This window comes from Schistocerca gregaria, chromosome 7, assembly GCF_023897955.1.
Source record: "Schistocerca gregaria isolate iqSchGreg1 chromosome 7, iqSchGreg1.2, whole genome shotgun sequence".
NCBI lineage: Eukaryota > Metazoa > Arthropoda > Insecta > Orthoptera > Acrididae > Schistocerca > Schistocerca gregaria.
The window spans coordinates 453270168-453297707 of NC_064926.1; the positions used below are offsets into that span (position 1 = coordinate 453270168).

General features: G+C 45.7%; 1 protein-coding gene across 1 annotated transcript in view; it reads left to right on the top strand.

The window, feature by feature from the left end:
- Positions 1–27540, top strand: part of LOC126281982 (cholinesterase 1-like) — a 121671-nt gene that overhangs the window by 37286 nt on the left and 56845 nt on the right. Inside the window, exon 5 of the mRNA XM_049981365.1 lies at positions 19183–19403. Within this exon, the coding sequence (XP_049837322.1) occupies positions 19183–19403 (221 nt within the window). The remainder of the gene's footprint in view (positions 1–19182; positions 19404–27540) is intronic.

Below are 27540 nucleotides of genomic sequence, written 5' to 3' on the forward strand. Positions count from 1 at the left end.
GATGCACCTCCGGCCCTAGATGACAGGAGTGAATGACAGCTGCGGAGATGCGTCCAGGCGCATAAACATGCAACTGTTGAGCAGCTGACCGCCCAGATGTTACCAACAGTTACCAACAATGTCTTCTCAGCGACCGTTCAGCGAATGTTGCTGTGTATAGACCTCTGAAGTGTGCGCCTGGTTCGTGCACCAATGCTGACTGCCGTTCATCGGTTACGGAGGCAGAGTAGTACCGCAACTGGACAAACACTGAGATGAATCAAGTCTCATACGTCGTCGGACAGATGGTCGTTGACATGTACGAAATGAAACGTCTGAAAGAAAACACAGGAGTGAGCGTTATGGCCTGGGTAATATTTTAGAGTATTTCCTGGGTGATCTCGTCATTGTGAAAGGTACAGTGGATCAACACAATTATGCCTCTATCCTTGCGGATCATGTCCACCCCTAAATGCAGTTTACTTTCCTAGGCACAGCTTGCAGTGTACGTACGTGATTGGATAAATAACGAGTTTACTGCACTCTCCTTGCCACCAAACTCACCAGATTTAAACTAACTGAGAATCTGTACGCGGCCTGCCGGTGTGACAGAGCGGTTCTAGGCGCTACAGTGTGGAATCGCGCGACCTCTACGGTCGCAGGTTCGGATCCTTCCTCGGGCATAGATCTGTGTGATGTCCATAGGTTTAAGTAGTTCTAAGTTCTAGGGGACTGGTGACCTCAGATGTTAAGTCCCATAGTGCTCAGAGCCATTTGAACCATTTTTTGAATCTGGACGCGGCATCGAGTGGGCTACTCATGTCTTCTTTCCTCAGCCGAGATACCTAGCACAGCTGGCCATGGAACTGTAGTCAGTATGGCTTCAGATCCCTGTCGGTACCTTTCAGACACTTCCATTGACACTGCACACCTCGCAGCGGTCCGTGCTGTAAATTGCGATAATTTTGGTTTTTCCCTAATTCTCTACTTAGAATAAATAACGCCTGCTTTTCATACTAACTTATACCTTTGTGGCACCCACGGCCTTCCTTTTTTCAAGCACACTCTTCCCCTTCGGCGTACCCAAAACTCCACACGGTGCGGTACAGTGCATGGGGCCCTATGAGCCAGTAGGTTACAATGAATACACATAAACGGTGCCATTAGCTTATCACTCAGGCTCTTCCACTAACCATAACCGAGTCTAGACCAGCCTTAATGGTTCAAAATGGTTCAAATGACTGTAAGCACTATGGGACTTAACATCTGAGGTCATCAGTCCCCTAGACGTAGAACTACTTAGAATCGCTCGGCCACAACGACCGGCAGCCTTAATGGAAAAAAGGGCAAAGGGAGGAGGAAAAGTCCAGGAACAACAGATACAAGGATTCAGGAGTGGCTATAAATGTACATGCTGCTACTCACTTTCGTTGCTGACGACCAAAGCATCTCTGCCAACTCAGTTTCTCACTCCAAAATGCAGCGGATTAGGTGTGCAATGACCGCTATGGGAAGGACCGAGGATCCCTTCTTTTAGCTGTCGAGACTTCCAGGGGATGGCGAGGGCTACTGGAGATCTGCAACGTGGAAGACCTGAATGTAAACCCTTCATCACTCCAACAATCTACACTGGTGAGCCGAAGCATTATGACCACCCGCTGAAAAGCTTGTTTTTCCGTCTGTGGAACTAAATGCATCACTGATTCTGCGTATCAGGGATCCAATAATTCGTTGGTATGTTTATGGAGGTATGTGCTATTAGATGCCTACGCACAGGTCATGTAATTCACGTAAATAACGGGCCGCTGATTTGCGTACGCAGTTAAGGAACCCGATTGCGATTCAGATGAGTTCCATAGGAATTACATAAGGCGAATCTTGTAGCCGAGATATTCTCGTGAGCTCACTTAATACTCCTCAAAACACTGTAACATGGTTTTGGCTCCAAGACACGAACAATTACACTTCTGAAAGATGTCATCGCTGTCGGGAAAGACATCAGGCATGAATGGATGCAGATGGTTCGCAGCTGTCAGCGTATCTTCGTTTATTACAACAGGTCCCATGCAAGAGCAGCAGAATGTCTCCCGTAGCATAATACTGCTCCGCGTCTGTGGCATGATGCACTTTCTGAGGTGCCGTTCACCTCGATGACGGCATTTGTGGAGACGACTATCGACGTAGTGTAGCAAAAAAGGGATTCACCAGAAGAGCCAGTACGTTTCTATTGATCGATGGTCGAATCCCGATGTTCCCGTTTCCTCTGTAGTCATGATTGATGATGTCGTCGCGTCAACATGTGAACACATAGGGGTGGTCTGCTGCGCTCCTCTATATTCAGCAGCGTACAACATTATGTATTTCGCTCTTTCAGTAGAGGTGCCACAGATCACTATCCGTCCTACTTTAGGGAGTAGACAAACCTCCGAATCCCACGTTCGATGTCCAATCGTTTAGCGCCTAGTCGTAGTTGTACTGTCCCATCTCTTTCCGTAGATGCTCACGACAGTTGCTCATGAACATCTGGCGAGCTCCGCCGTTTTCGAGATACTCGTTCACAGGCTCTGCGTAATAATAATCTGCCCTTTGTCGAAGTCGCGTATCTCAATGGATTTCTTCATTTGCTGCTCGTATCTACGCTAGGGTGATCCCTCGTCCGTGTCTGCTCCACTTACACACTTCTGTTACCGAGTCACGTGCCTGCAACGCCACCAGGTGGCATTCATCGTCGCAGTGGCCAGTGGTCATAGTGTTTGGACTGATGAGTGTATAGCAGTTACAGATGCGCGCTTTTGTCTGGGGGCACTTTTCGGGTCGATCCACGCCAACCTACAGGTGAGGCTTGGATCTCGCTGCCCACGGTGCTGGCAAGCGGTGTGACAGGGATGGTAGTAGCTGAGGCCCTAGCTGTGCCAAGGCCTGCCTGGTCGGCATACATCGGCAGCGCTGCTGCAGACGTGGTAGCCTTGTGATGTTACTCTGCTGGTGGTGCGACTGGGCCCCGCCCAGCTGAAGCAAGTCTCAGATGGCGGGTGGTAGCCAGCAGCTTGGTGACTGGAAGAGCGGCGGTTCGCCCCTCTGATCATCCAGCAAGAGACCAGACAGCGGTCTTTGCTAGATAGCAGGAGACTGTTGAAAGCCGTGCTATATACTTGATAAGAAAAAATAAGATACAAGTAAACAAGAACAACAGTTTCTTACGATAACAGTAGAGAGATTTAATCACAAAGGGAAACTATCCTCAATAAAAAATTATGTAACTTCTCAGACATGGACAAGCATAAATCTGCAACACACAGCCACATAGTAGGAGGTGAATACTAAGTCACTGATACTCCCTATAGCGGAGGTTGATCGTTCGGTGTAATTGGCCGACAGGAACGTTTCGGAATATCTCTGGAAAGTTGTAAGTCCCGGTGCATAAATTTGCCCAGAACACCGTTGGAGCGAACTGTCTACCTGTTTTTTCTTTATTGTGATTTCATTCCATGGGCAGGGAAGGGCAGACAATGGCACAATCCACTGCTCTTCAGCCGAGTTGCTTTACAAAAAATAAAAAGAGGAAACCATACCTAAAAATGGGGTGGGTAGAAGGGAGGTACAAAACATAGCAAATGGAGACAATGGAAGTTAAAATATACTCCGACACAGGGACGTCCATTGGGGGACAGTGAAAAAAGTCAACATAATGTTAAAAGAACATATTTGGCGATTTCAGGGCACTTAAAATACACAGGTGTCACACACACCAGTTAAAAGTCAGGTGTCACACACACCAGTTAAATGTAGGCCACAGTATAAAAATACACAGAACGAGAGACACAAAAAAAGAAAACAAAAAGAAACACTGTAAGCCATGGAGCACACACGAAAAATAAAAACTGCAAGGAGGGACCTGTCAAGGGACAGGAGCCCTGAGGGAAAAAAAAGAGGGGAGAGGAAGGGCCAATGGAGGAGGGGGCTGGAGGACATAGGAGGAAAAGAAAAGAGGGTGTCATGGGGCGTACCAAGAGGCAGGAGTCAGGTGGGGTGGGAGATGTAAGGCAAGTCAGGTGGGAGCACAGAGATATAGAAGGAGGGCATGGGAAAGGGAGGGGGTTGCAGGAGGAAGGAAAACCGCTCAGGGAAGGGAAGAGGGCCGTAGAGGGAGCGCTGAGGAGTAGGAGGGAGAAGATAATGTCAGAGTTGGTAGGAGGGATAGAGATCACAGCGACGTTGTTGGTAGTTGCTTTGGGAAAGGAGGTGGAGTGTATAGAGATGGAGAGAGGGCGGAAAACAACGTTAAAGGTGCAGCAGTGGACTGGGAGAGGCATGATAGAAGACACCAGGGGGTGGGGGAGATGGAGTTAGCAGATGACTTACAGGGTGGAGTTGTTTTCGAGGAAAGGAAGAAGATGTGGGAAGGGGATGAGGTCATAGAGGATCTGCGTGGAGGGGGTGGAAGGTGGACATGAAAAGTAAGGCGGAGGGCATGGCGTTCTAGGATTTTGAGGGCTTTATAAAATCTGGAAGCAGCGGAAATCCAAGTGACACTGGCATGACACAGGATGGGGTGGATCAAGGATTTATAGGTGTGAACGATTGTGGGAGGATGCAGCCCCTGTGTGGGCAGACGAGAGTTTCAGGAGACGGCGTCTATTGTGGGATTTGTGTCGGATCGTAAGGAGACGAAGAGTCCAGGTGAGGTGGCGGTCGAGGGTGAGGCCAAAGTATTTCAGGGTATGAGTGAGGTGGAGGACCGTAAATGGTGAGGTAAAAATCATGGAGCTGGAAGGAGCGGGTGGTACGAGCTGTGATGATTGCCTGGGATGGGTTGATCGAGCTGTTGGTTTGTCCCTTCCTATATAGCCAAGGCGTGAAGGAATTCGTGGCAATCCGCTTACGCATGCGAGACACGGCGAAGGAAATAAGTGCCTGCCACAGAGGACACCTGGTGGCGCTCGTCCTACCGTCTCTCATCCTTGTCATCGACACAGTCAAGGGGGAGGCAACGCCTTAGACGTATGCAAACCCGTGATGCTTCATTGTGTGAGGGCTTGCCGATACTCTTAGGCGAACGGTAGGTATATGGCAAACACAAAGTGGACGCCTATTCGAAGCCGAAGTGTCGCAAAATGCCCGGCCTGGACTGACGGCCAGTTTTATACAAACAAGACAGGTCTTGTTTGAGCTGAGGTCACGTACGCAGCCCGCCAGGCGTCGCCGAAACGCCGGTTATTGCCCCCAGCGCGTAGTAACAGAGCCACCGGCGTAGTGTAAGAGATGATTCAGCTCTTGGATTTTGACATCAGGCCCTGCCTCGATACCGCACCCGTACAACAGGAACATGCGTTATTTTCTCCCCCAGACTGAATTTTCCATTGTCGAAGAGCCATAAAAGTCGGAGTATAGCTAGGCAATAGCCACAATACCACAATTTGTACTTGCGTAATTCGCGGATGACGTGGCCGTTTTAACAAGTAGCAGACCGAAAAACAATAACCCGGATACAGGGCAATTAGGTACACTGATCAGCCAGAACCTAATAGCCGGTTTGTCCACCTTTGGTACGGATAACAGCGGCAATACGTCGTGGCATAAAAGCAATCAGGTCTTGATAGGTCGCTGGAGGGAGTTGTCACCGCATCTGCACACACAAGTCACCTGTTTCTCGTTAATTCATGAACTCTGACGGCACGTTTCATCACACTCCTGGTCTTGTGACATGGCACAATATCTTACTGAAAAATGCCACTGCAGTTGGGAAACGTGATCGTCATGAAGTGGTGTACGTGTTCTGCAATCAGTGTACGTCTTTCGTGCAGGAATGTTGTCAGCCCTTGCTGTGAGGTATGATGGAAACAAAAGAACTTGTGTCAGCAGTAAGTGTTATGCAGTCAACGAGAGAGAAGCAGGCCTACGACGTGTATCGAAGTAATACGTTGGGAAGAAAGGGTGAAAAATTGCTGTGAGCGAGGATAAACGTAATTGCTTCTTGTTTGCATCGCAGCTATTTAAACTGCGCTAGTATCTGAAAACCAAGGACAGCGTCGCAGCTCATGATATATTCGAAAAAGCAGTGAAATATTTCTTTGCTCTATGTTCCAATGCAATCGATCTTCAGGAGCACGCTGAGTAAGTGGATCAATGTCTTTCAGTTAAATTATCAGAGTAGGTCGGTGGATCATTGTTTTTTAATTAAATCATTGGAGAGCGTAGGAGGATGAATGTTTATTAATACATCGAACGTGCTTCTATATCATTAATAAACATTGATTCACCAACCTTCTCCTATGATTTAAATGAAAAACATTGTTCAACTTACTCAAAATGGCGGCTTTTGCTGCACTTCCAGGTGATACTATGCACACAAATCTTTGTGACACTTTAAGAGTCATTTCACCACCAAATTTGGTACATACTCGTGTCTCTGCAATTAATCCATGAGTCGTGCACCAACGGACGACGTCGCTATGCAGAAATAAATCGATTAAATCTGTCCGCTTTATAACACTCGCTGCCATTTTTACAAAATATATCTTTCGAAATTCACTAATACACCAAAAAACAGCAAACAAGTAAATGTTTCAAATTTTGGCTCTAGAAATACATTACCTGTATTCTCGCCACTCACCCGTTGGGTCAAAGGATCATCCAACTAGCTGGGTAAATCTGACGCGTTGCCAACCTATGAGCAGTAGATAAGCACTACCGTGACTGCCGCTGGTCCTGATCTAGACTTTAGTCGATGTTGTATACGTTACAGGAAGAGAATACTCGTCTGTATTGAATGAGTGTGTCAAGCACTGACGGCAGTCCCCAAATTTTACATAATAAGGTCGTTTTTGGTATTCATCTGTCTTCTTTGTTGGGAGTATGTTTCCTTAACATCAGAAGTCAGCACAGGTTTACCAGGAGATATATTAGGTGGAAGCTATTTTGCGGGTGCCAATGAAGCCGACATATTCAACGTCTTATTTTGTTTCGCGATTTCCTAGGTGAAATGCGCGCTCTGAATCTCTGATTGACTAGGCTTCAGAATGTTCTTAAGGTAGTATGTCAACAACTAATAGATCGTTGTTGTCAGTTTCTGTTCCAATTCTTCATAGTTCCTGTCTTGCGAAGCGATAGAAGTAATGTTCAATGAATGATAATTTGTGATTTATTGGACAGCGTGGTCATTTGTATATCTGCTATAACAGATTGTACAAGAACGCGACCTTCGGGAATTTGTTTCCTGTAATCGTCCTTTGTTATACCTGACGAGAATGGTGTCGTAGAATTTGAAGTTCTCTGATTGGACTCTCAGCAAAGATGAAAGAAAGAAATCTGTCAACTAAAAGAGTTTCCTTCATATGTATTTCCGATTCGTTGCATTGATAAGAGCTGACAAACGAAGCACCATTGATCTTCCTTTCATCAAATCCATCCCCAATTCGTTGAATTAGGTTCAAAGTTTGTGCACAGCATAGCGTCTCACTTGCATCCGTGAAATGTGTGCAGATGTTCAATATGCGTGGGATGGGGAAGAAGCCACTGTAATCACGTAGGGCTAAATAGTTCTTATTTTTCACACACTTTTCACCGACGTAACTGAATTAGAAAATGGCCACGGGCCAAAAAATAGCCATTAATATTACATGCAACAAATGTAATAAAGCTCATCTTACACATAGCATGCGTCACAAGAAATTCAACACCCCTTTCATTTCGTAAATGGTTCCAGGTATCAAAACGAGATTTCCGGCAAGGGATAGTAATGTAAGGGGCATGAATTTTGATATTTAATGAAGCGTCCTAATTCTTGCATTGATGGAGATACTGAATCAAGTATGATTTCTTGAAAATTAAATGACATACTATTTTGATCCCCCCATGAACCATGGACCTTGCCGTTGGTGGGGAGGCTTGCGTGCCTCAGCGATACAGATGGCCGTACCGTAGGTGCAACCACAACGGAGGGGTATCTGTTGAGAGGCCAGACAAACGTGTGGTTCCTGAAGAGGGGCAGCAGCCTTTAGAGTAGTTGCAGGGGCAACAGTCTGGATGATTGACTGATCTGGCCTTGCAACATTAACCAAAACGGCCTTGCTGTGCTGGTACTGCGAACGGCTGAAAGCAAGGGGAAACTACAGCCGTAATTTTTCCCGAGGACATGCAGCTTTACTGTATGATTAAATGATGATGGCATCCTCTTGGGTAAAATATTCCGGAGGTAAAATAGTCCCCCATTCGGATCTCCGGGCGGGGACTACTCAGGAGGATGTCGTTATCAGGAGAAAGAAAACTGCCGTTCTACGGATCGGAGCGTGGAATGTCAGATCCCTTAATCGGGCAGGTAGGTTAGAAAATTTAAAAAGGGAAATGGATAGGTTGAAGTTAGATATAGTGGGAATTAGTGAAGTTCGGTGGCAGGAGGAACAGGACTTCTGGTCAGGTGACTGCAGGGTTATAAACACAAGAGCAAATAGGGGTAATGCAGGAGTAGGTTTAATAATGAATAGGAAAATAGGAATGCGGGTAAGCTACTACAAACAGCATAGTGAACGCATTGTTGTGGCCAAGATAGATACGAAGCCCACACCTACTACAGTAGTACAAGTTTACATGCCAACTAGCTCTGCAGATGATGAAGAAATTGAAGAAATGTACGATGAAATAAAAGAAATTATTCAGATAGTGAAGGGAGACGAAAATTTAATAGTAATGGGTGACTGGAATTCGAGTGTAGGAAAAGGGAGAGAAGGAAACATAGTAGGTGAGTATGGATTGGGGCTAAGAAATGAAAGAGGAAGCCGCCTAGTAGAATTTTGCACACAGCACAACTTAATCATAGCTAACACTTGGTTTAAGAATCATGAAAGAAGGTTGTATACGTGGAAGAACCCAGGAGATACTAAAAGGTATCAGATAGATTATATAATGGTAAGACAGAGATTTAGGAACCAGGTTTTAAGTTGTAAGACATTTCCAGGGGCAGATGTGGACTCTGACCACAATCTATTGGTTATGACCTGTAGATTAAAACTGAAGAAACTGCAAAAATGTGGGAAATTAAGGAGATGGAACCTGGATAAACTGAAAGAACCAGAGGTTGTACAGAGTTTCAGGGAGAGCATAAGGGAACAATTGACAGGAATAGGGGAAAGAAATACAGTAGAAGAAGAATGGGTAGCTCTGAGGGATGAAATAGTGAAGGCAGCAGAGGATAAAGTAGGTACAAAGACGAGGGCTGCTAGAAATCCTTGGGTAACAGAAGAAATATTGAATTTAATTGATGAAAGGAGAAAATATAAAAATGCAGTAAATGAAGCAGGCAAAAAGGAATACAAACGTCTCAAAAATGAGATCGACAGGAAGTGCAAAATGGCTAAACAGGGATGGCTAGAGGACAAATGTAAGGATGTAGAAGCTTATCTCACTAGGGGTAAGATAGATACTGTCTACAGGAAAATTAAAGAGACCTTTGGAGAGAAGAGAACCATGTGTATGAATATCAAGAGCTCAGATGGCAGCCCAGTTCTAAGCAAAGAAGGGAAGGCAGAAAAGTGGAAGGAGTATATAGAAGGTTTATACAAGGGCGATGTACTTGAGGACAATATTATGGAAATGGAAGAAGATGTAGATGAAGACGAAATGGGAGATGCGATACTGCGTGAAGAGTTTGACAGAGCACTGAAAGACCTGAGTCGAAACAAGGCCCCCGGAGTAGACAACATTCCATTAGAACTACTGACGGCCTTGGGAGAACCAGTCCTGACAAGACTCTACCAGCTAGTGAGCAAGATGTATGAGACAGGCGAAATACCCTCAGACTTCAAGAAGAATATAATAATTCCAATCCCAAAAAAAGCAGGTGCTGACAGATGTGAAAATTACCGAACTATCAGTTTAATAAGCCACGGCTGCAAAATACTAACGCGAATTCTTTACAGACGAATGGAAAAACTGGTAGATGCAGACCTCGGGGAGGATCAGTTTGGATTCCGTCGAAATGTTGGAACACGGGAGGCAATACTGACCTTACGACTTATCTTAGAAGAACGATTAAGAAAAGGCAAACCTACGTTTCTAGCATTTGTAGACTTAGAGAAAGCTTTTGACAATGTTGACTGGAATACTCTCTTTCAAATTCTAAAGGTGGCAGGGGTAAAATACAGGGAGCGAAAGGCTATTTACAATTTGTACAGAAACCAGATGGCAGTTATTAAAGTCGAGGGGCATGAAAGGGAAGCAGTGGTTGGGAAAGGAGTGAGACAGGGTTGTAGCCTCTCCCCGATGTTATTCAATCTGTATATTGAGCAAGCAGTAAAGGAAACAAAAGAAAAATTTGGAGGAGGTATTAAAATTCATGGAGAAGAAGTAAAAACTTTGAGGTTCGCCGATGACATTGTAATTCTGTCAGAGACGGCAAAGGATTTGGAAGAGCAGTTGAACGGAATGGACAGTGTCTTGAAAAGAGAATATAAGATGAACATCAACAAAAGCAAAACTAGGATAATGGAATGTAGTCAAATTAAATCGGGTGATGCTGAGGGAATTAGATTAGGAAATGAGACACTTAAAGTAGTGAAGGAGTTTTGCTATTTAGGAAGTAAAATAACTGATAATGGTCGAAGTAGGGAGGATATAAAATGTAGACTGGCAATGGCAAGGAATGCGTTTCTGAAGAAGAGAAATTTGTTAACATCGAATATAGATTTATGTATCAGGAAGTCGTTTCTGTAAGTATTTGTTTGGAGTGTAGCCATGTATGGAAGTGAAACATGGACGATAAATAGTTTGGACAAGAAGAGAATAGAAGCTTTCGAAATGTGGTGCTACAGAAGAATGCTGAAGATTAAATGGGTAGATCACATAACTAATGAGGAGGTATTGAATAGGATTGGAGAGAAGAGAAGTTTGTGGCACAACTTGACTAGAAGAAGGGATCGGTTGGTAGGACATGTTTTGAGGCATCAAGGGGTCACAAATTTAGCATTGGAGGGCAGCGTGGAGGGCAAAAATCGTAGAGGGAGACCGAGAGATGAGTACACTAAGCAGATTCAGAAGGATGTGGGTTGCAGTAGTAGCATGGAGAGCTGCATCAAACCAGTCTCAGGACTGAAGACAACAACAACAACAACTATTTTGATGGTGTCCGAAAGCCTTTGAAAAAGCGAGTACAGTAATATAATGCTTGCTAATATTGGGACTGAAACTCATTGCAAAATAAGCCGAGAAATATTGTAAAATTGCAAAGTAAGTCTGCCGGACTCGGCTACTGCGTTGTAAATACGCTCTTGCCAGGGTACATCGTTGTATCAAGTCTATCGGCAGGTAATTTTGCTTCATTATTCCTTGCACACAGACGTGTACACCAATGAGTAGTTAGTCAAGCTACCTTTATACGGTGGATGGTGGCACGAGACGTATTGCCAAAGATTCTGTTATCAGCCAGAGGAGTGACATTCACATCTTGGATGTACAAAAATCCCATCCTAATCATACGTCACTACATGAGGCTCCGGAGGACGTGATTTAGAAAGTCATAAAGAATTTTGTTGGCTTGCTCTGCACCGCTTGTGAGACAAGACACTATGATTTTCCAACGTGTACTCTTTACTGGCGAAGCAATGTTTACGTTGTTGTGGTTTCCATAAAAACCTTGAAACTTACACACATGTGAAATAGTTTTCCTAAGCCCCATCTGATACCCCAGATGCTAACATATGCCGTAGTTCCATGCACGTAAATCGTAACTGACCCTGTATCTATGTAGCATGGAAAATAATTTTTTGTCTTGGTAGCGTAGGCTTGTCTCGCTGCACGAAACCTCTGCTTGTGCTTGCTGGCGTTTACACCCCAGTATCTACCTCTGGCCACACCATTTTCCAATTTTAGTACATTCCACGGATTCTTTAGCGACTAGTTTCAACCTCAACGTTAACAAGCCTTGTATCACTATCTTTTCAAGCGCTTTCAGATGTCGTTAAAAATATATATCACCCTATTTAAAAAATCATGCTTCCTGCAATATCTCGATCGATTGTCGCATACCAAAGTACATTCCCCTTAGCATCCTGTCTTTTGCGTTACGTCTTAGGTGACTCAATCTGTATAGAATTTGTGATTGGGGCATATTTAAAATAGATTTAACATTCAGAAAAGCCTGTTGATGGCGCTCTGTTCACCAAATGGGGACATTAAGCCCGATGGTAGACTTTGCGATTTCCGAAAAGAGTAGGCTATGTACCGGCACTAGGTTTCAAGCATCTCACTTCTCTTATCACCATACAACACAAACATTACCCCGCACCATGTATACATCCATTACAGTCAACTGCACCCAACAGGTACACGTAAAAGAAAACTTTAATACATCTCGTAGAAAGAGTCAATTGTGTACGGTGGAAGGAAACGCTTTCCGGTCAGGCAGCAGAAGATCCTCTTCGGTTGCCATAGCCAGAAATGTCATACGAAGTTTTCTAATACTGCTAATGTATCCAGAACGAATTTTCCCTGCGTATCGGACTGTTCGCTGATAAGGAACTTCCTGGCAGTTTAAGTCTGTATGTCAGACTGGGACTCGAACCCAAGGACCTTTGCCTTTAAAGGGCAAGTGCTCCACTGCCTCAGCTGCGCGAGCACGACTCTCAACCCATTCTTACGGACTTATCGCATAGCCACGGTGAATGTCAATACCATTGTGTACGCCACAAACTGGCTTTACTTCATGACATGCTGTACGCTGCGTACGTTGACGTTGTTCTCCTTCAGGAGATGCACGTTGCAACTTCCTGTGCTCCTCATGGTTTTAGAGCACATGTCTCTCATGCTTTCCATATTGGTAATGGGGTGGTTCCCTGATGTCAGAGGTATGGCTCTAACGATTAGTGGCGTCAAGATCGGAAATGTCTATGCGCCATCGGGTAGCCGCGATGAACGTTCCACCTTCTCCTCACAGACAATCACGTCTGTTTCCCTGTGTCGACAGAGCACACTGATCATGGGAGGCGATTTCAACTGCACCCAGCATCCAAAGACCAACTACCAAGTCACTCTTCGTGTGCTGCGCTAGCGACAATAATCCAGCACCTCAGCCTAGTGGATTCTTGGTAGAACGTTCATGGTGATCGTCCGGGGTTTACACATTTCACTAGCCTCAATCGTCGTACATCTCTCGCCATATTGTCAGTGGGGCGCAGGATGCTGAAGTCCGACCCGTTGCATTCTCTGACCATGACTCATGTATCTACGCCCTCAGTCTCTGCCGCAAAAGAGTCTAGCGCGGCCGTCGGCCATAGAAACTGAACACCATCCACCTTCCTTCACCCCTCTCTCCGCCACCTTGAAAGAGCTGTGGTCAGGTCGCAGACACACGACTGATTAGTGCAAGACCGTCCATCTGTGCATCTTGTCATAACGGGACGACGACACCGTCGGAGGATGTTGATTAATGTTCTGACGACCAATGATTGGCTGCGTTTTGATACCCAACGGGATATAGGATCTGCCTTCCATGCACATTATGTTATGCTGTATTCTGAACAACGTTACCACCCTAACAGTATTACGATTGTCTCCAAACTCTCCTTTGATTCGATTCCCGTGGATGCGACGATGGACCCGTTTATTAACGTCACAGAGGACGAAGTCCATGATGCTATCCAGATGGTTTCTATGAACAGGTCGCTTGGTCATGACGGCCCCTCACTAGAGTTTTGTCGGACATTTCGCCGCTTTCTGGCGCAAGTGTGGAAAGAAATTTGTCAGGGCCTTATGTCATCTTTCGTGCCAATTCCAAACGGTTTTCTCGACGGTTCCCTTTTTTCCATCCAGAACTCTCGGGGTACCTCACGGATACGCGATTACCGCCACTTGAGGTTACTCAACAGCAACACAAAAATCTTTACCCGGATATTGACTGTGCGCCTTAAACGGTTTCCCCCGATAAAACTTCATTGGGACATGCCAATAACATCCGCACTGCCCTCTGTCACTACCGGCACATAATCGTTCTTGCTCACACTCGTCGTATAGTTGGACTTTAGCTAGGCGTTCGATCGGGTCGATCACGACTACCTGGAAGGGGTATTCTGCAATATGGGATACCCTGATACTACCGTCGACGTCGTAAAGGCTCTCTTCGTGGAGCTACGTGCCGTGTGCTCTACAACAGCCTTCACACTCCTCTCATCTCGATCCGTCGATCTGTGATTCAAGGTTGCCCGCTCTCTGCACTGTTGCTCTGCAGCCTTCGTCAACGGCTCTCAGGGATGTCTCTCCGGTAACCACGTATTCAGCTGCACTTCTTATGCAGACGGTCTCGTCATCGTTCTTCGTAACGGTGCTGCGGTCAGGGAATCACTGGCACGGGTTTCCACCTACGGCGAGGCTTCTGGTAGCTGCCTTAACGTTCGCAAATCGAGCGTCATGGTTATAAACGCAGGGCTTCCTACGGACAGCGCTGCTCCTTTGCATATATCTGATACTATCCGATGCTTTGGACTCGATTTCGAAAGCGATCTACGACGCACGATTGCCCTCATCTGCCGGCGCCTACTTTCCCAATTATTAGCTGGGCTCTTATCATCGTTTACGAGCACTCAGTCTTCTGCAATGGACACAGTGTGTAAATGTATATTTGGCGCCACGTATCCCCCACGGCACAGACATATCTTACACCGCCATCCACGGCCCACTGCATGCTAGCGGATTTGCGTCCATTTGCTTGCCACGGTTTGCTGCTCAAGATAACGTACGAGACCCCCCCCCCTTCCCCAGAGCGGCCTAGATGTAGTTTAGGTGTATATCATGTGCCTGACGCGGCGATAACCCTTTTGATTGCCTCTTACATGGCGTAGCGGCACTTTTCTACTTGCCTTACTGGAGGCCCTTGCACCACGCCACCTGCACCGCTTTCGGACGTCCCACTGCCCTTCTTTTACTTCCGCCACTTTCTCCTCGACGTGAGCTACGTCCGTACTGCGATAATGCCAGCGCATTTGACATCCAAGAAGGCGATCTGTGAGTTTCTTCAGCAGCACAGGCGACCCAACGTGGTTGAGGGGAAGCATCCCCACGTCGACTTACGTGCCGTTTGGCAATCGGTGTGCGTTCCTTATCTTGACACTGACGTCCAGCCTGCATGGTACCATACTGTCAATGGAAACAAGTATAGTGGCCACGCCTTCACGGTCTTCACCTCGCAGACACCCCACTGTGTGTCGCCTGTGATGTTTTGGGCACAGACGAGCATCGCCTGGAGTGCGGATCGCCAAGAGGTGTCTGGCTATTGGTGCGATAGAGGCTGGCCGTTATTATCTATACAACTTCTCATCGGATACCCGCTCAACTGCTCGTCTTTCGAGACGCGGGATACTTCCTTCAAGTAAAGACGAATTCTGTGGAGTGGATCTGTGGACACGCAGCGCACTACTTGTTTGCTGAGGGCGAGAAAAGCATCCTTGATTCTTGACAGTTCCTCAATGAACGCCATTGTTCAGTTGTCCGCAATCAAAAATACATACCATTTTTCTCAGTTCCTTTGCAGTGTCTTGCTTAACCCACCCCAGAGCTGGGGTGTTCCTTTTCCACGCTTAGAGCCGATATATTCTCTGGTCATCAGAATGTTCTCAAAAAAGCTGTATGTCAATGTATGTGACGTATTGCTGCGCCCTCCTCCTCGCGACGTAGGTTTCCTCCTATTCTCGGTGGTATTAATGTTGATTGAAAAAAAGAAATGGGAAATAAATAAGTTAACTATTGACGTTCACTATACCTCTACTCCACATTTCCTACGCTTTCTTTGGTTCCTGAAGGGTGGGAACAGAACCTCGGGTTGTGACTCACAACCCTCCCTTATGGCGCTAGGAAGGCTCCTACCAATTAAGAAAAAGACAAAAATGTGATATAGTACTTGCCCGCGAGAGACAAACGCCCTGGGTTCGAATCCTGATCCGGAAGACAGTTTTAACCTATTAGGAAGTTTCATTACTAATGTAAATTACTAAATGTCACGTTACCTCTCGCCAAGAGGTTGATTGTTAGCACCAGAACACATTATTGGCACTAAAGTGTGCACTACACTCACAAAGTAAATACTGTATTATTCATTAACAGCAATTACACCCATAGATTTTACCAGTTACATAAATTCAAATTAAGAAGTTTTTAGCTTCACTTCGTTACACCCGCGTTCTGCACATACAGCATCAGAACTACAGTTCTCTCTAAACAGACACGGCGTCTGCAAATTCTAGCTGGAGTAATAATACGACGCGTGTATCAGCGATGCTACACTATGTGATCAAAAGTATCCGAACACCTGGCTGAAAATGACTTACAAGTTCGTGGCACCTCCCAGTAGTAATGCTGGAATTCAATATGGTGTTGGCCCACCCTTAGCCTTGATGACAGCTTCCACTCTCGCAGGTATACGTTCAGTCAGGTGCGGGAAGGTTTCTTGGGGAATGGCAGCCAATACTTCACGGAGTGCTGCAGTCAGGAGAGGTATCGAGGTCGGTCGCTGAGGCCTGGTACGAACTCGGCATTCCAAAACATCCCAAAGGTGTTCTATAGGATTCAGGTCAGCACTCTGTGCAGGCCAGTCCGTTACAGGGATGTTATTGTCGTGTAACCACTCCGCCACAAGCCGTGCATTATGAACAGGTGTTCGATCATGTAGAAAGATGCAATCTCCATCCCCGAATTGCTCTTCAATAGTGGGAAGCAGGAAGGTGCCCAAAACATCAATGTAGGCCTGTGCTGTGATAGTGCCACGCAGAACAACAAGGGTGCAAGCCCCCTCCATGAAAAACACGACCACACCATAACACCAGCGCCTCCGAATTTTACTGTTGGCACTACAAACGCTGGCAGATGACGTTTACCGGGCATTCGCCATACCCACGTCCTGCCATTTGTTCGCCACATTGTGTACAGTGATTCGTGACTCCACACAAAGTTTTTCCACTGTTAATCGTCCAATATTTACGCTCCTTACACCAAGCGAGGCGTCGTTTGGCATTTACCGGTGTGATGTTTGGCTTATGAGTAGCCGCTCAATCGTCAAATCCAAGTTTTCTCACCTGTCGCCTAACCGTCACAGCACTTGCAGTGGATCATGATGCAGTTTGGAATTCCTGCGTGATGTTCTGGATAGATATCTGCCTATTACACATTACGAACCTCCTCAACTGTCTGCGGTCTCTGTCAGTCAACAGACGAGGTCGTCCTGTACGGTTTCGTGCTGTACGTGTTCCTTCACGTTTCCACTTCACTATCACATTGGAAACAGTGGACCTGGGGATGTTTAGGAGTGTGTAAATCTCGCGTACAAACGTATGACGCAAGTGACACCAATCACCTGACCACGTTCGAAGTCCGTGAGTTCTGCAGAGCGCCCCATTCTGCTCTCTCACGATGTCTAATGACTACTGAGGTCGCTGATATGGAGTACCTGGCAGTAGGTAGCAACAGAATGCACCTAATATGAAAAATGTATGTTTTTCGGGTGTCCGGATACTTTTGCTCACACAGTGTGTGTTATGCTTACAACACTACATCTCTAATCAGCATCCTTATTTTTCGACGGCAGTGTTCTTTCAATAGAGCTGTCCACGCACATATCTCCTCAGATCTTCAAGATGCTACTAGCTTCTCAAAGGAATAATAGTTAGGGTGGTTTGTATGTACGATCAGTTGCCACATGCATAGATTTCTGTAGGTGTAGTCTGCGTGAGGCAACGACAAAATGGGCAACGGCTTTTCCACGCTGGTGACATCGGTTCGCGCCCTATCAACGAAATCAAGCAACGTTCTGCCTGGCTAGTATTTTGACGAATTACCTTTCGATTTAAGGAGGCGCGAGCCGTGGCTTCCAATCGGTGGACTTGCATCAGGCCGTGGTGCCATACGAAATTTTTGTAAAGGATAAATATCGAGCGTATTGTACCATACAATGCAGTCTCTTTACAATCTTTGTGAAAACAATTTTATTAATTATGAAGACACTTCATTGGATAATGCAGGCTTATAGGACCCTAGATAGTGTTAGAAAGCCCTTCGAAAGTTGTTATAATAGTAGTTCTGACTTATGCGACTCATAAACAGAGTGTACTATTTCTGATTATTGTAGTTTGGTAATTTAAACTGTGCACCCAGCCCCCAACATTTCAGTCAAGACATCTGGTTTCTTAATGTCTGCGACACTGCGCATGGGCGACTTTCCCCGGTAGTCTCGGTTCAAATAGCGGTTAGTTGGCGCCGGCAACAAAGATGGTTCAAATGGCTCTAAGCACTATGGGACTTAACATCTGATGTCATCAGTCCTCTGCATTTAGAACTACTTAAACCTAACTAACCGAAGGGCGTCACACACATCCATGCCCGGGGCAGGATTCGAGTCTGCGACCGTAGCAGCAGCGCGGTTCCAGAATGAGGCGCCTGGAGCCGCTCGGCCACAGCGGCTGTCTGCACCGGCAACAGCAACGCTTATCCAGTTTAAATAGAACCTTTAGCCATTTGACTGTGAGGAGACACAGATCTTATCGCTTTTATCTGTTCGTTTCTTGGCATGACTAGATTTCTGAGAAGTTCTTTTTTTCCTTTGTATACAGCGAAGCACCTGAGGATGCAAATTAATTTGTGAAACCGGTCGTGTTTTCCAATAAAGAATTCTAACAGTCGCAGTCGGTTGGTAGGACATGTTCTGAGGTATCAAGGGATCACCAATTTAGTACTGGAGGGCAGCGTGGAGGGTAAAAATCGTAGAGGGAGACCAAGATATGAATACACTAAGCAGATTCAGAAGGATGTAGGTTGCAGTAGGTACTGGGAGATGAAGAAGCTTGCACAGGATAGAGTAGCATGGAGAGCTGCATCAAACCAGTCTAAGGACTGAAGACCACAACAACAACAACAGTCGCAGCGGTTTTCTGTATGTAAATTATAAAACAGCTTGCACGTCAGAACTACTAAGAAAACGTTCCCTAACATTACAAGCTGACTTCAGAGACCCTATGTTCACTATCAAAATGTATTTGTTTTCATGTTCTCTACCTCCTGTGTTAATTTGAACAAACATTTTCGGAACGCCCTGTATGTATACGAATTATCCGTTGATACAGAGTCACTTTTCTTACGAATGCTCTTCGCAGTACAAACGATAAAGTATGGTATAATTTCATCCGTGTTTCTGTCACTGTGCTCTTTAATGATAAGGGTGAAATTTCACTGCAGGTCTCTTCAGCGCAGTAATGATGGAGAGTGGGGTGGCAACGGCCCCCTGGGCAGTGACGGACAAACCCCGCGAGAGGGCGTACCGGATGGGGGAGGCGCTCGGCTTCCAGGCGCAGGGCAGCAACCACACTGACGACGACGACGCGCGGCTGGCCGCTCTCCTTCGTGCCGCAAATTCCTCCATCCTCAACGGCCCCGACCTAATTGCACTCTCAGATTTCGTAAGCGAACCTGTTAATATTGTGTGATGTGTGTACTACTTGTGCGAGCTAACATCCCATGTTTGTTCGGGCTTACATGCGGTTCCTCTTCATCAAAATGCCTTGGCTCAAACTCAATTTCCTTCTTTACTTTGAATGTCACGGCCAGTAGCCTTGCACCAATGTGCTTTCAGATAAATAAATGAAGAACCAAATTATCTATTATGGACTATACTTTACAACAAATATTCTGTTACCTAATGATTCAATAACATGTCATGCTGTCATCGTTTAATGTGTTTTGTGTGGAGAAAATGATGATCTGATGCTTAACTGAAAACACTGACAATTTAAATTTACTACATCTTTTAAGCAAATGAAGTTACAGAATTGATACTTACAACGTTTGTCATTTTAATGATGTGCTTCTATAAGAAATGTCGATCATTAAGATCGGCTAAAGCGTTCAGATTTTAGCATTCAGGTCTTTGTTACAAAACTTGTGAATTTCACTTTAACTGTAAATCCTAAACTATTACAGATATGATCAAAATTCAAGTTTTATTGGAATCACCATGAAACTTTATGGAGGATGGCAGATTAAAATTACTGTGGCTTGATTCCCTGCATTACCACAGTACTAAATAGTTTTCGTAAATGTTTCCCTTTATGACCGATCTTAGCTTCTACTGGATTTCCCTATGACGTAGATTCTCGTCTGTCTCACTCGCACACTACAGCACTTTGGCCGCAATAGACAACAGAGTTCTGTGAATCCCCTTCTCATGCTGAATCTGCGCCCTTTGTGGCACGCGGTCCTGGACGACAGGGTTCGGTTCACAATTCTTAATGGCTGACTTTTTCGGCCATATACACTCCTAGAAATTGAAATAAGAACACCGTGAATTCATTGTCCCAGGAAGGGGAAACTTTATTGACACATTCCTGGGGTCAGATACATCACATGATCACACTGACAGAATCAGAGGCACATAGACACAGGCAACAGAGCATGCACAATGTCGGCACTAGTACAGTGTATATCCACCTTTCGCAGCAATGCAGGCTGCTATTCTCCCATGGAGACGATCGTAGAGATACTGGAGGTAGTCCTGTGGAACGGCTTGCCATGCCATTTCCACCTGGCGCCTCAGTTGGACCAGCGTTCGTGCTGGACGTGCAGACCGCGTGAGACGACGCTTCATCCAGTCCCAAACATGCTCAATGGGGGACAGATCCGGAGATCTTGCTGGCCAGGGTAGTTGACTTACACCTTCTAGAGCACGTTGGGTGGCACGGGATACATGCGGACGTGCATTGTCCTGTTGGAACAGCAAGTTCCCTTGCCGGTCTAGGAATGGTAGAACGATGGGTTCGATAACGGTTTGGATGTACCGTGCACTATTCAGTGCCCCTCGACTATCACCAGAGGTGTACGGCCAGTGTAGGAGATCGCTCCCCACACCATGATGCCGGGTGTTGGCCCTGTGTGCCTCGGTCGTATGCAGTCCTGATTGTGGCGCTCACCTGCACGGCGCCAAACACGCATACGACCATCATTGGCACCAAGGCAGAAGCGACTCTCATCGCTGAAGACACGTCTCCATTCGTCCCTCCATTCACCCCTGTCGCGACACCACTGGAGGCGGGCTGCACGATGTTGGGGCGTGAGCGGAAGACGGCCTAACGGTGTGCGGGACCGTAGCCCAGCTTCATGGAGACGGTTGCGAATGGTCCTCGCCGATACCCCAGGAGCAACAGTGTCCCTAATTTGCTGGGAAGTGGCGGTGTGGTCCCCTACGGCATTGCGTAGGATCCTACGGTCTTGGCGTGCATCCGTGCGTCGCTGCGGTCCGGTCCCAGGTCGACAGGCACGTGCACCTTCCGGCGACCACTGGCGACAACATCGATGTACTGTGGAGACCTCACGCCCCACGTGTTGAGCAATTCGGCGGTACGTCCACCCGGCCTCCCGCATGCCCACTATACGCCCTCGCTCAAAGTTCGTCATCTGCACATACGGTTCACGTCCACGCTGTCGCGGCATGCTACCAGTGTTAAAGACTGCGATGGAGCTCCGTACGCCACGGCAAACTGGCTGACACTGACGGCGGCGGTGCACAAATGCTGCGCAGCTAGCGCCATTCGACGGCCAACACCGCGGTTCCTGGTGTGTCCGCTGTGCCGTGCGTGTGATCATTGCTTGTACAGCCCTCTCGCAGTGTCCGGAGCAAGTATGGTGGGTCTGACACACCGGTGTCAATGTGTTCTTTTTTCCATTTCCAGGAGTATATTTAATTGAGAGCGCAATGCTAGTTAACTCACAACAGGAAATAGTTTTTTTTCCCAATACGACTGAAATTTAACAGGAGAACTCCATTTATGTTGCTGACTGTCATTTCGTTCGCTATCAACGTCTAACTTGTTTTTCGTAGTTACTATTTTTGTGAAAATGTGCGTCCCTTTGATATTTCTCTCGAAGAGTTGATACTCAGTGATGAAACTCATTCTGTGCTCAGCCATGTATGGTTAAGGTTTTGTGCGTTGATATCGTCAGTCCAGCTAATATTTGCGACTTGTTGAACAAACATTCTCAGTTGTCAGTGTCTTTTATCAGTGCCAGTCATTTTATAGAGGAAGATAGACAATTTTCATTTCATGCCCGAAATTTCAGCTACGGCCGTTTATGAAAGGACTGCTGTGGTTACTAAAGTTAACTACGGCATGCGATTCATCAACGAACGTTGTCATAAATATATTCACAGACGTGTCGTGTACCCTAAGAGCTGTATGAGACAGAATTGGTTAAGAAAAAAAGTATTTGCTGAATTCCAACAAGTTGGAATGATGAACCTAGAGCTAACTTAAATACTACTTAATTTGGCAACGGAATGGGACAGTGTATGGGAGACCTCGAATACTGGAATATAAATTCGCAGAGCAGAGCAGTTTTTTGGTATACTCACAGAAAGAGAACTTTACAGCAGAAAAAAAAAATCGAGCATGAAGTGATATCACTGTGGTTCGCTTCTGAATAAACAGTTTATTTTTGACCTTGGAAGCTACGGAAGTAATAAGGTTTTACGTCATAACTCTGTTACAACTGACAACAATAAAAGGTGTGACTGATGCGGAGTTCTCTGCTGTATAAGAAACCAGCGTTCGAACTCTACTCTGAAATCGCGTACATTTGTTAATGGTCTTACATTTTGCACAGCGTGTTACAAAACGGTACTGACAATCTTTGAGGGGTTGTAGACGGCGTCTTGAGGAAGAAATTGAGGATAGGAGCTCGCCTCCGGAAACGTCATTCAACGACGCTACAAAGCGTCGAAGTTACAGGCGCCGGCTGCTGCTAAGACGCCGCCCTTTCGGCAGAAAATGTGACTTTGTACACTGACGGACGGTAGACAGAGGATTATTTTCCATAAAGGATGGGGCCCTTCCTAGTCCTGACCAACGTGGTGACCAAACCAGAAGTTCTACTGTCACCTCCGTAAACGACGTTAGTTTTCAAATCGCGAGTCACACGATGCGTGTTGCGATGTTGTCCATGCGTCTGGGTAGGATTACTCATTGACATGGTCCATCAGGAGACAGAAAGTGGACGAAAGCGATCTAAGGGTTGTGGTTTGTAATGGCAGAGGGAGAAAAGTGCCAAGGCAAGCGCTAAGGGGAAAAAACCTCTGCGACAGTAGGACAGGTAGTAAGGGCAGCAGCGGCTTGCTAGCTGCGACAGTGCATGCAAGGTGTGGTTATGTTAGTGCGAGGTGTCGTGCATCGTTACCTTTGTCGTTGCGTGTGCTAGTTGTAGGGCTTGCTGCAGCTGCTGAGTCCCTGCAACAGTTCAAAGTCGTCATAGATTAATGGGCAATCGGTCTTACTGTGTGGCTGGTTTGCGTGCTGTGTACAGTACGGTTTCCCTGCGGTTGCCTGTTTTTCGGTGGGTTTAGCATCTGGGGTTGCCAGTAGTAGTTGTGTTGCAGGGGCTCGCCAGTACTGTCGTGTTAGAGTGCTATGGACCACAGATGTTTAGTTTCTTGCTAATAGTCTCTTTAGTCTATTATGTTTCCTTTTATGGTTGTGGTCGTAGTTGCCCAGATAAAGGATAAACGGGTTAGCATGTGTCTCGTGTTTATGTACAGTCGTGTGGTGAGTTTTTGTAATACCTGCAACATGGTATCTAGCCGGTATTCCCGGTGAAGATCCGCCGTGCATGTGTAGCGCGGAGCGTTGCTTATGATTCTGAGTACTTTGATCTGTTTGACCTGCAGACGACGCAGGCGTATGGGCGCAGCGTATCCCCAGACGGGAGCAGCATACATCAGAGGTCTGATAAGTGTGGTGTACATGGACGTGGACACTCTCCTATTCAGTGTGCTACGCCTGTCAAGCATAGGGTAGACTTGTTTGAGCCTCGCGTTTGCTTTGTTGGTCACGTGTTGAATGTGTTCCCCCCAGAGTAGTTTCCGGTCCAGTCAGACACCGAGGTATTTGACCTACTCGCGGAAACGTATTGGGCGTGCTTGTAGTGTTATTGGGTTGTAGTGTTGATGTTTGCGCAGTAGTTTAGGTCTTCTAGTGAACAGAACTGCTTCTCACTTGTCGACGTTTACTCTAACACGCCATTTCACCAGCCACAGCTCTGCCGTTCTGAGTGCAGTCTGTAGTCGTGAGTTAATGTTAGACGGCTTCCAATCTTGCGCAAGGATGGCTGTGTCATCTGCGTAGATTGCCACCGTCGTGTTGTGTGTAGCTGGGAGATCGTTAACGTAGAGGTTATACAGTAAGGGCTCTAGGATGCTTCCTTGGGGTACTTCTGCCTGGATACCATGTCGTGTTGACTGTTTGCCCTGCACGTCGGTGTTGAAACTCCTGTCCGTGAGATATGAGTGTATGAGACGTACAAGCCCGTTGGGGAACCCTGCGTCGCTTAGTTTGGGTATGAGGCCGTTGTGCCACAGACGATCGAAGTCCTTTTCGATGTTTAGGAGCACCGCCCCAGTTGCTTTGTTTGTATTGTATCCGTGTGTTATGTATTCAACGACGCGGAGGTGTTGTGTTGTCGAGTGGTGATTCCTCAAGCTGAACTGCTCCGGCCTGTTTGTAATGCAGTGCCTAGTGAGTCGTTTTAGTATTACCTTCTCAACTATCTTGCTGAGCGCGCTCAGCAGACTGATGGGTCGGTTATTTTGTGGGGGGCAGTGGTCTTTCCCCGGCTTCCTGAACATCAGAACCTTGGCCGTCTTCGAAAAGGCGAGGAATTGTCGGTGTTTGCTGGAAAGTCTCATGTTATTTTTTATAAAGTGATTACCACCGTAGCCAATAGGGAAGATAAGAGCCAGCTGCTGCACAGACAGACCTCGTCCCCTATGAAGGTGATGCTCTACTTCCTTGGTGGATGACCGTTTCAGACTCCGGTTTCCATCCACAGTTTACTTTTCTCCTCCAAACCCTCCTAAATCTCCAATGTTCTTGAGTATACAGGAGAAAAATAAACTGTGGATGGAAACCCGCGCCTGAAACATCATCCACCAAGATAGTAGAGCATCGCATTCATAGAAGACAAGGCCTATCTACGCAGTAGCCAGCTGCATATGCTCCATTGGCGGTGCTGGCAATCAGTCGCAATCAGTGTATGACAAACAAGATTGCGATACGTTCCGCCTACAGCCCATCAGCGTACAGAGTCACGTTTGCTGTCAGAGAGGCGGCCTAGCGGCAGGCGCCAGCCCCTATAAATCCGACACTCTGTAGCGTCGTTGGATGACGTTCCGGACGCGGGTTCCTATTCTCAACTTGTTCCTCTAGGCGTCCTTTGCAACCGCTCGAAGTTTGTCGGTAGCGTTTTGCTACACTCTGTCTAGTGCTCTGCTTTGATTTCAGTAATGTGAACTAGAAAAGTGCGTAGCAATGTAGAGAAGTGAACGAAAACAGAAGTTTTAGATCTTTAGCATGAATACATCCAAACGTAATCACAGTGTGGTGCAAGAACCTTCCAAGAGTCTCAGAGATATTTTCTTTTCTTTTCAAAGAGAATGTATCTAGAGATTTTTGATATTTACATTATTGTAAAAAAAAGTCCTCCATTAATATTTAGACTGACAATTATTGGCTATAATTAGCTAACACGTCGATTTATGATGTACTTTGATAGCACTCGGGCACAAAGAGCAGCATATCGTAGTTCCAGCACTGCAAGCATAAAACGTTAGTATGCAGGTTAGCCGACACCGTGGGCATTCCAGCGGTCGCGCGCTCTCCCGAATTTTTTTGGGGTGCTCAGCACCCACACAAAATGCAAAGGAAAGTAGAAAGTTTTCTCTGTCAGGAGGTGTTGCAGAACAAATTTGTTGAAAATTATACTCTTGAATTACGAACAGTTAACTTTTTCTTCGAGGAACTTGAGCTCGAAAAATCCGATGTCGGTGCTAAAGCTAAAAGGGTTTTAAATTTTCTGTGTTCCTTTGTATCAATCTTTGTCATGACACATCTTATCAAAATTTTAGAGCGAGGTGAAACTGCGAATGCTTTTCTGCAAAATTTCTCTCCTCAGCTTCTTAAATCGACGGGCAAATATTAACAGTGTCCGAGATGTTGTGAAGTTATGTCGAACTGATGACATTTCCGATGACCTATGGAGCTCTTGCTTGGAACTGGCCAAAAAATTTTGTGTTGAACATTTTAAACGTCCAAAAATTAGAATCTATCTATATCCGAATCCCGCTCCAGCTACTGCCGGGTCTGGGTGCTGACGAGTCCTCTCCATTTGGCTCGGTCCTCCCACCACTTTTCTTCCTCCACTTGCTGCCAGGTCACACCTCTCCTTTCAACAGATATTCTCACTCCCATTTTCCACCGTGTTCTTGGGCGCCCTCTAGGTCTTTTCCCATCCATCTTTAGTTCTTCCATAATTTTGGGGAGTCTCTGCCCATGCATCCTCTTAACATGCCCATACCATCTTAATCTCTTTCTTTCAATTTCTTCTCTCATACTTTCTTGTTTGAGGTCCTTTCTAATCTCTACATTCCTTACTTTGTCCATTCTTGTTTTTCCCTTAACTGCTCTGAGAAATTTCATTTCCCCTGCTTGCAGTCTGCTCCAGTCCCTTTCTGTCATTGTCCATGTTTCTCCACCATAGGTGACAATAGGGATGTAATAATTCTTATACATACGGAGTTTTTCTCTTTCTGAAACCTCATTATTCCAAATCAGATGTTTTATTGTTTGGTAGAAATTTCCTCCCTTCTGTAACCTCCTATTAATTTCGTTAGTTATTCTTCAGTCCCCAGATATTTCACTCCCTAAATAAGTGAAACTTTCTACCACTTTGAGAGGTTCTCCGTTCAAGGTAATATTTCCATTGATTCCTTTCTCTCTTCCAAATACCATTACTTCACTCTTATCTTTATTTATTTTTAATCCATACCTTTTCATTATTTCCTTCCACACATCAAACTGTAACTGTACATCTACCTCTTTATCACCCCATATTACCAGATCATCTGCAAACATCATCTTTTTGTCTTTTTCTTTTACTAATTCTTTAACTGCCCTATTCATTCCCTCCATCACAACATTAAAAAGCACAGGAGATAGAATACTTCCTTGCTTAAGTCCTTGTCTTATTTCGAAGTATTCAGAGTTCCCCAATGGTGTTCTAATTCTACATTTGTGGCCTCTGTACATTGTCTTTATAACATTAATGTATCCATCTTCTATATCTATCTTCTTCAGTTCTTCCCAGAGTCTTTCCCTGTAAACTGAGTCATATGCCTTTTCTATGTATATAAAAACCATTGTCACAATTTTGTTATACTCCCAACTTTTTTCCATCAGTTTAAGGATAGAAAATATAAGGTCGATCGTGCTCATTCCTTTCCTAAACCCATGCTATTCTTCACTCTGTTCCTTTTCTATCTTTTCACTTATTCGATTTAGTAAAATTCTTTCAAAAATCTTGGCTGTATGACTCATGAGGGTTATTCCTCTGTAGTTTTTACAAAGTCTTTTATTGCGTTTCTTGAAGATGGGAACAATGTCTCATATTCTCCAGTTGTCAGGTATTTTACTATTCCTCCACACCCTTGATAGTACTCTATACAGCCACTGCATTCCCACTGGACCTGCTGCTCTTATCTTGTCCACTGATACTTCA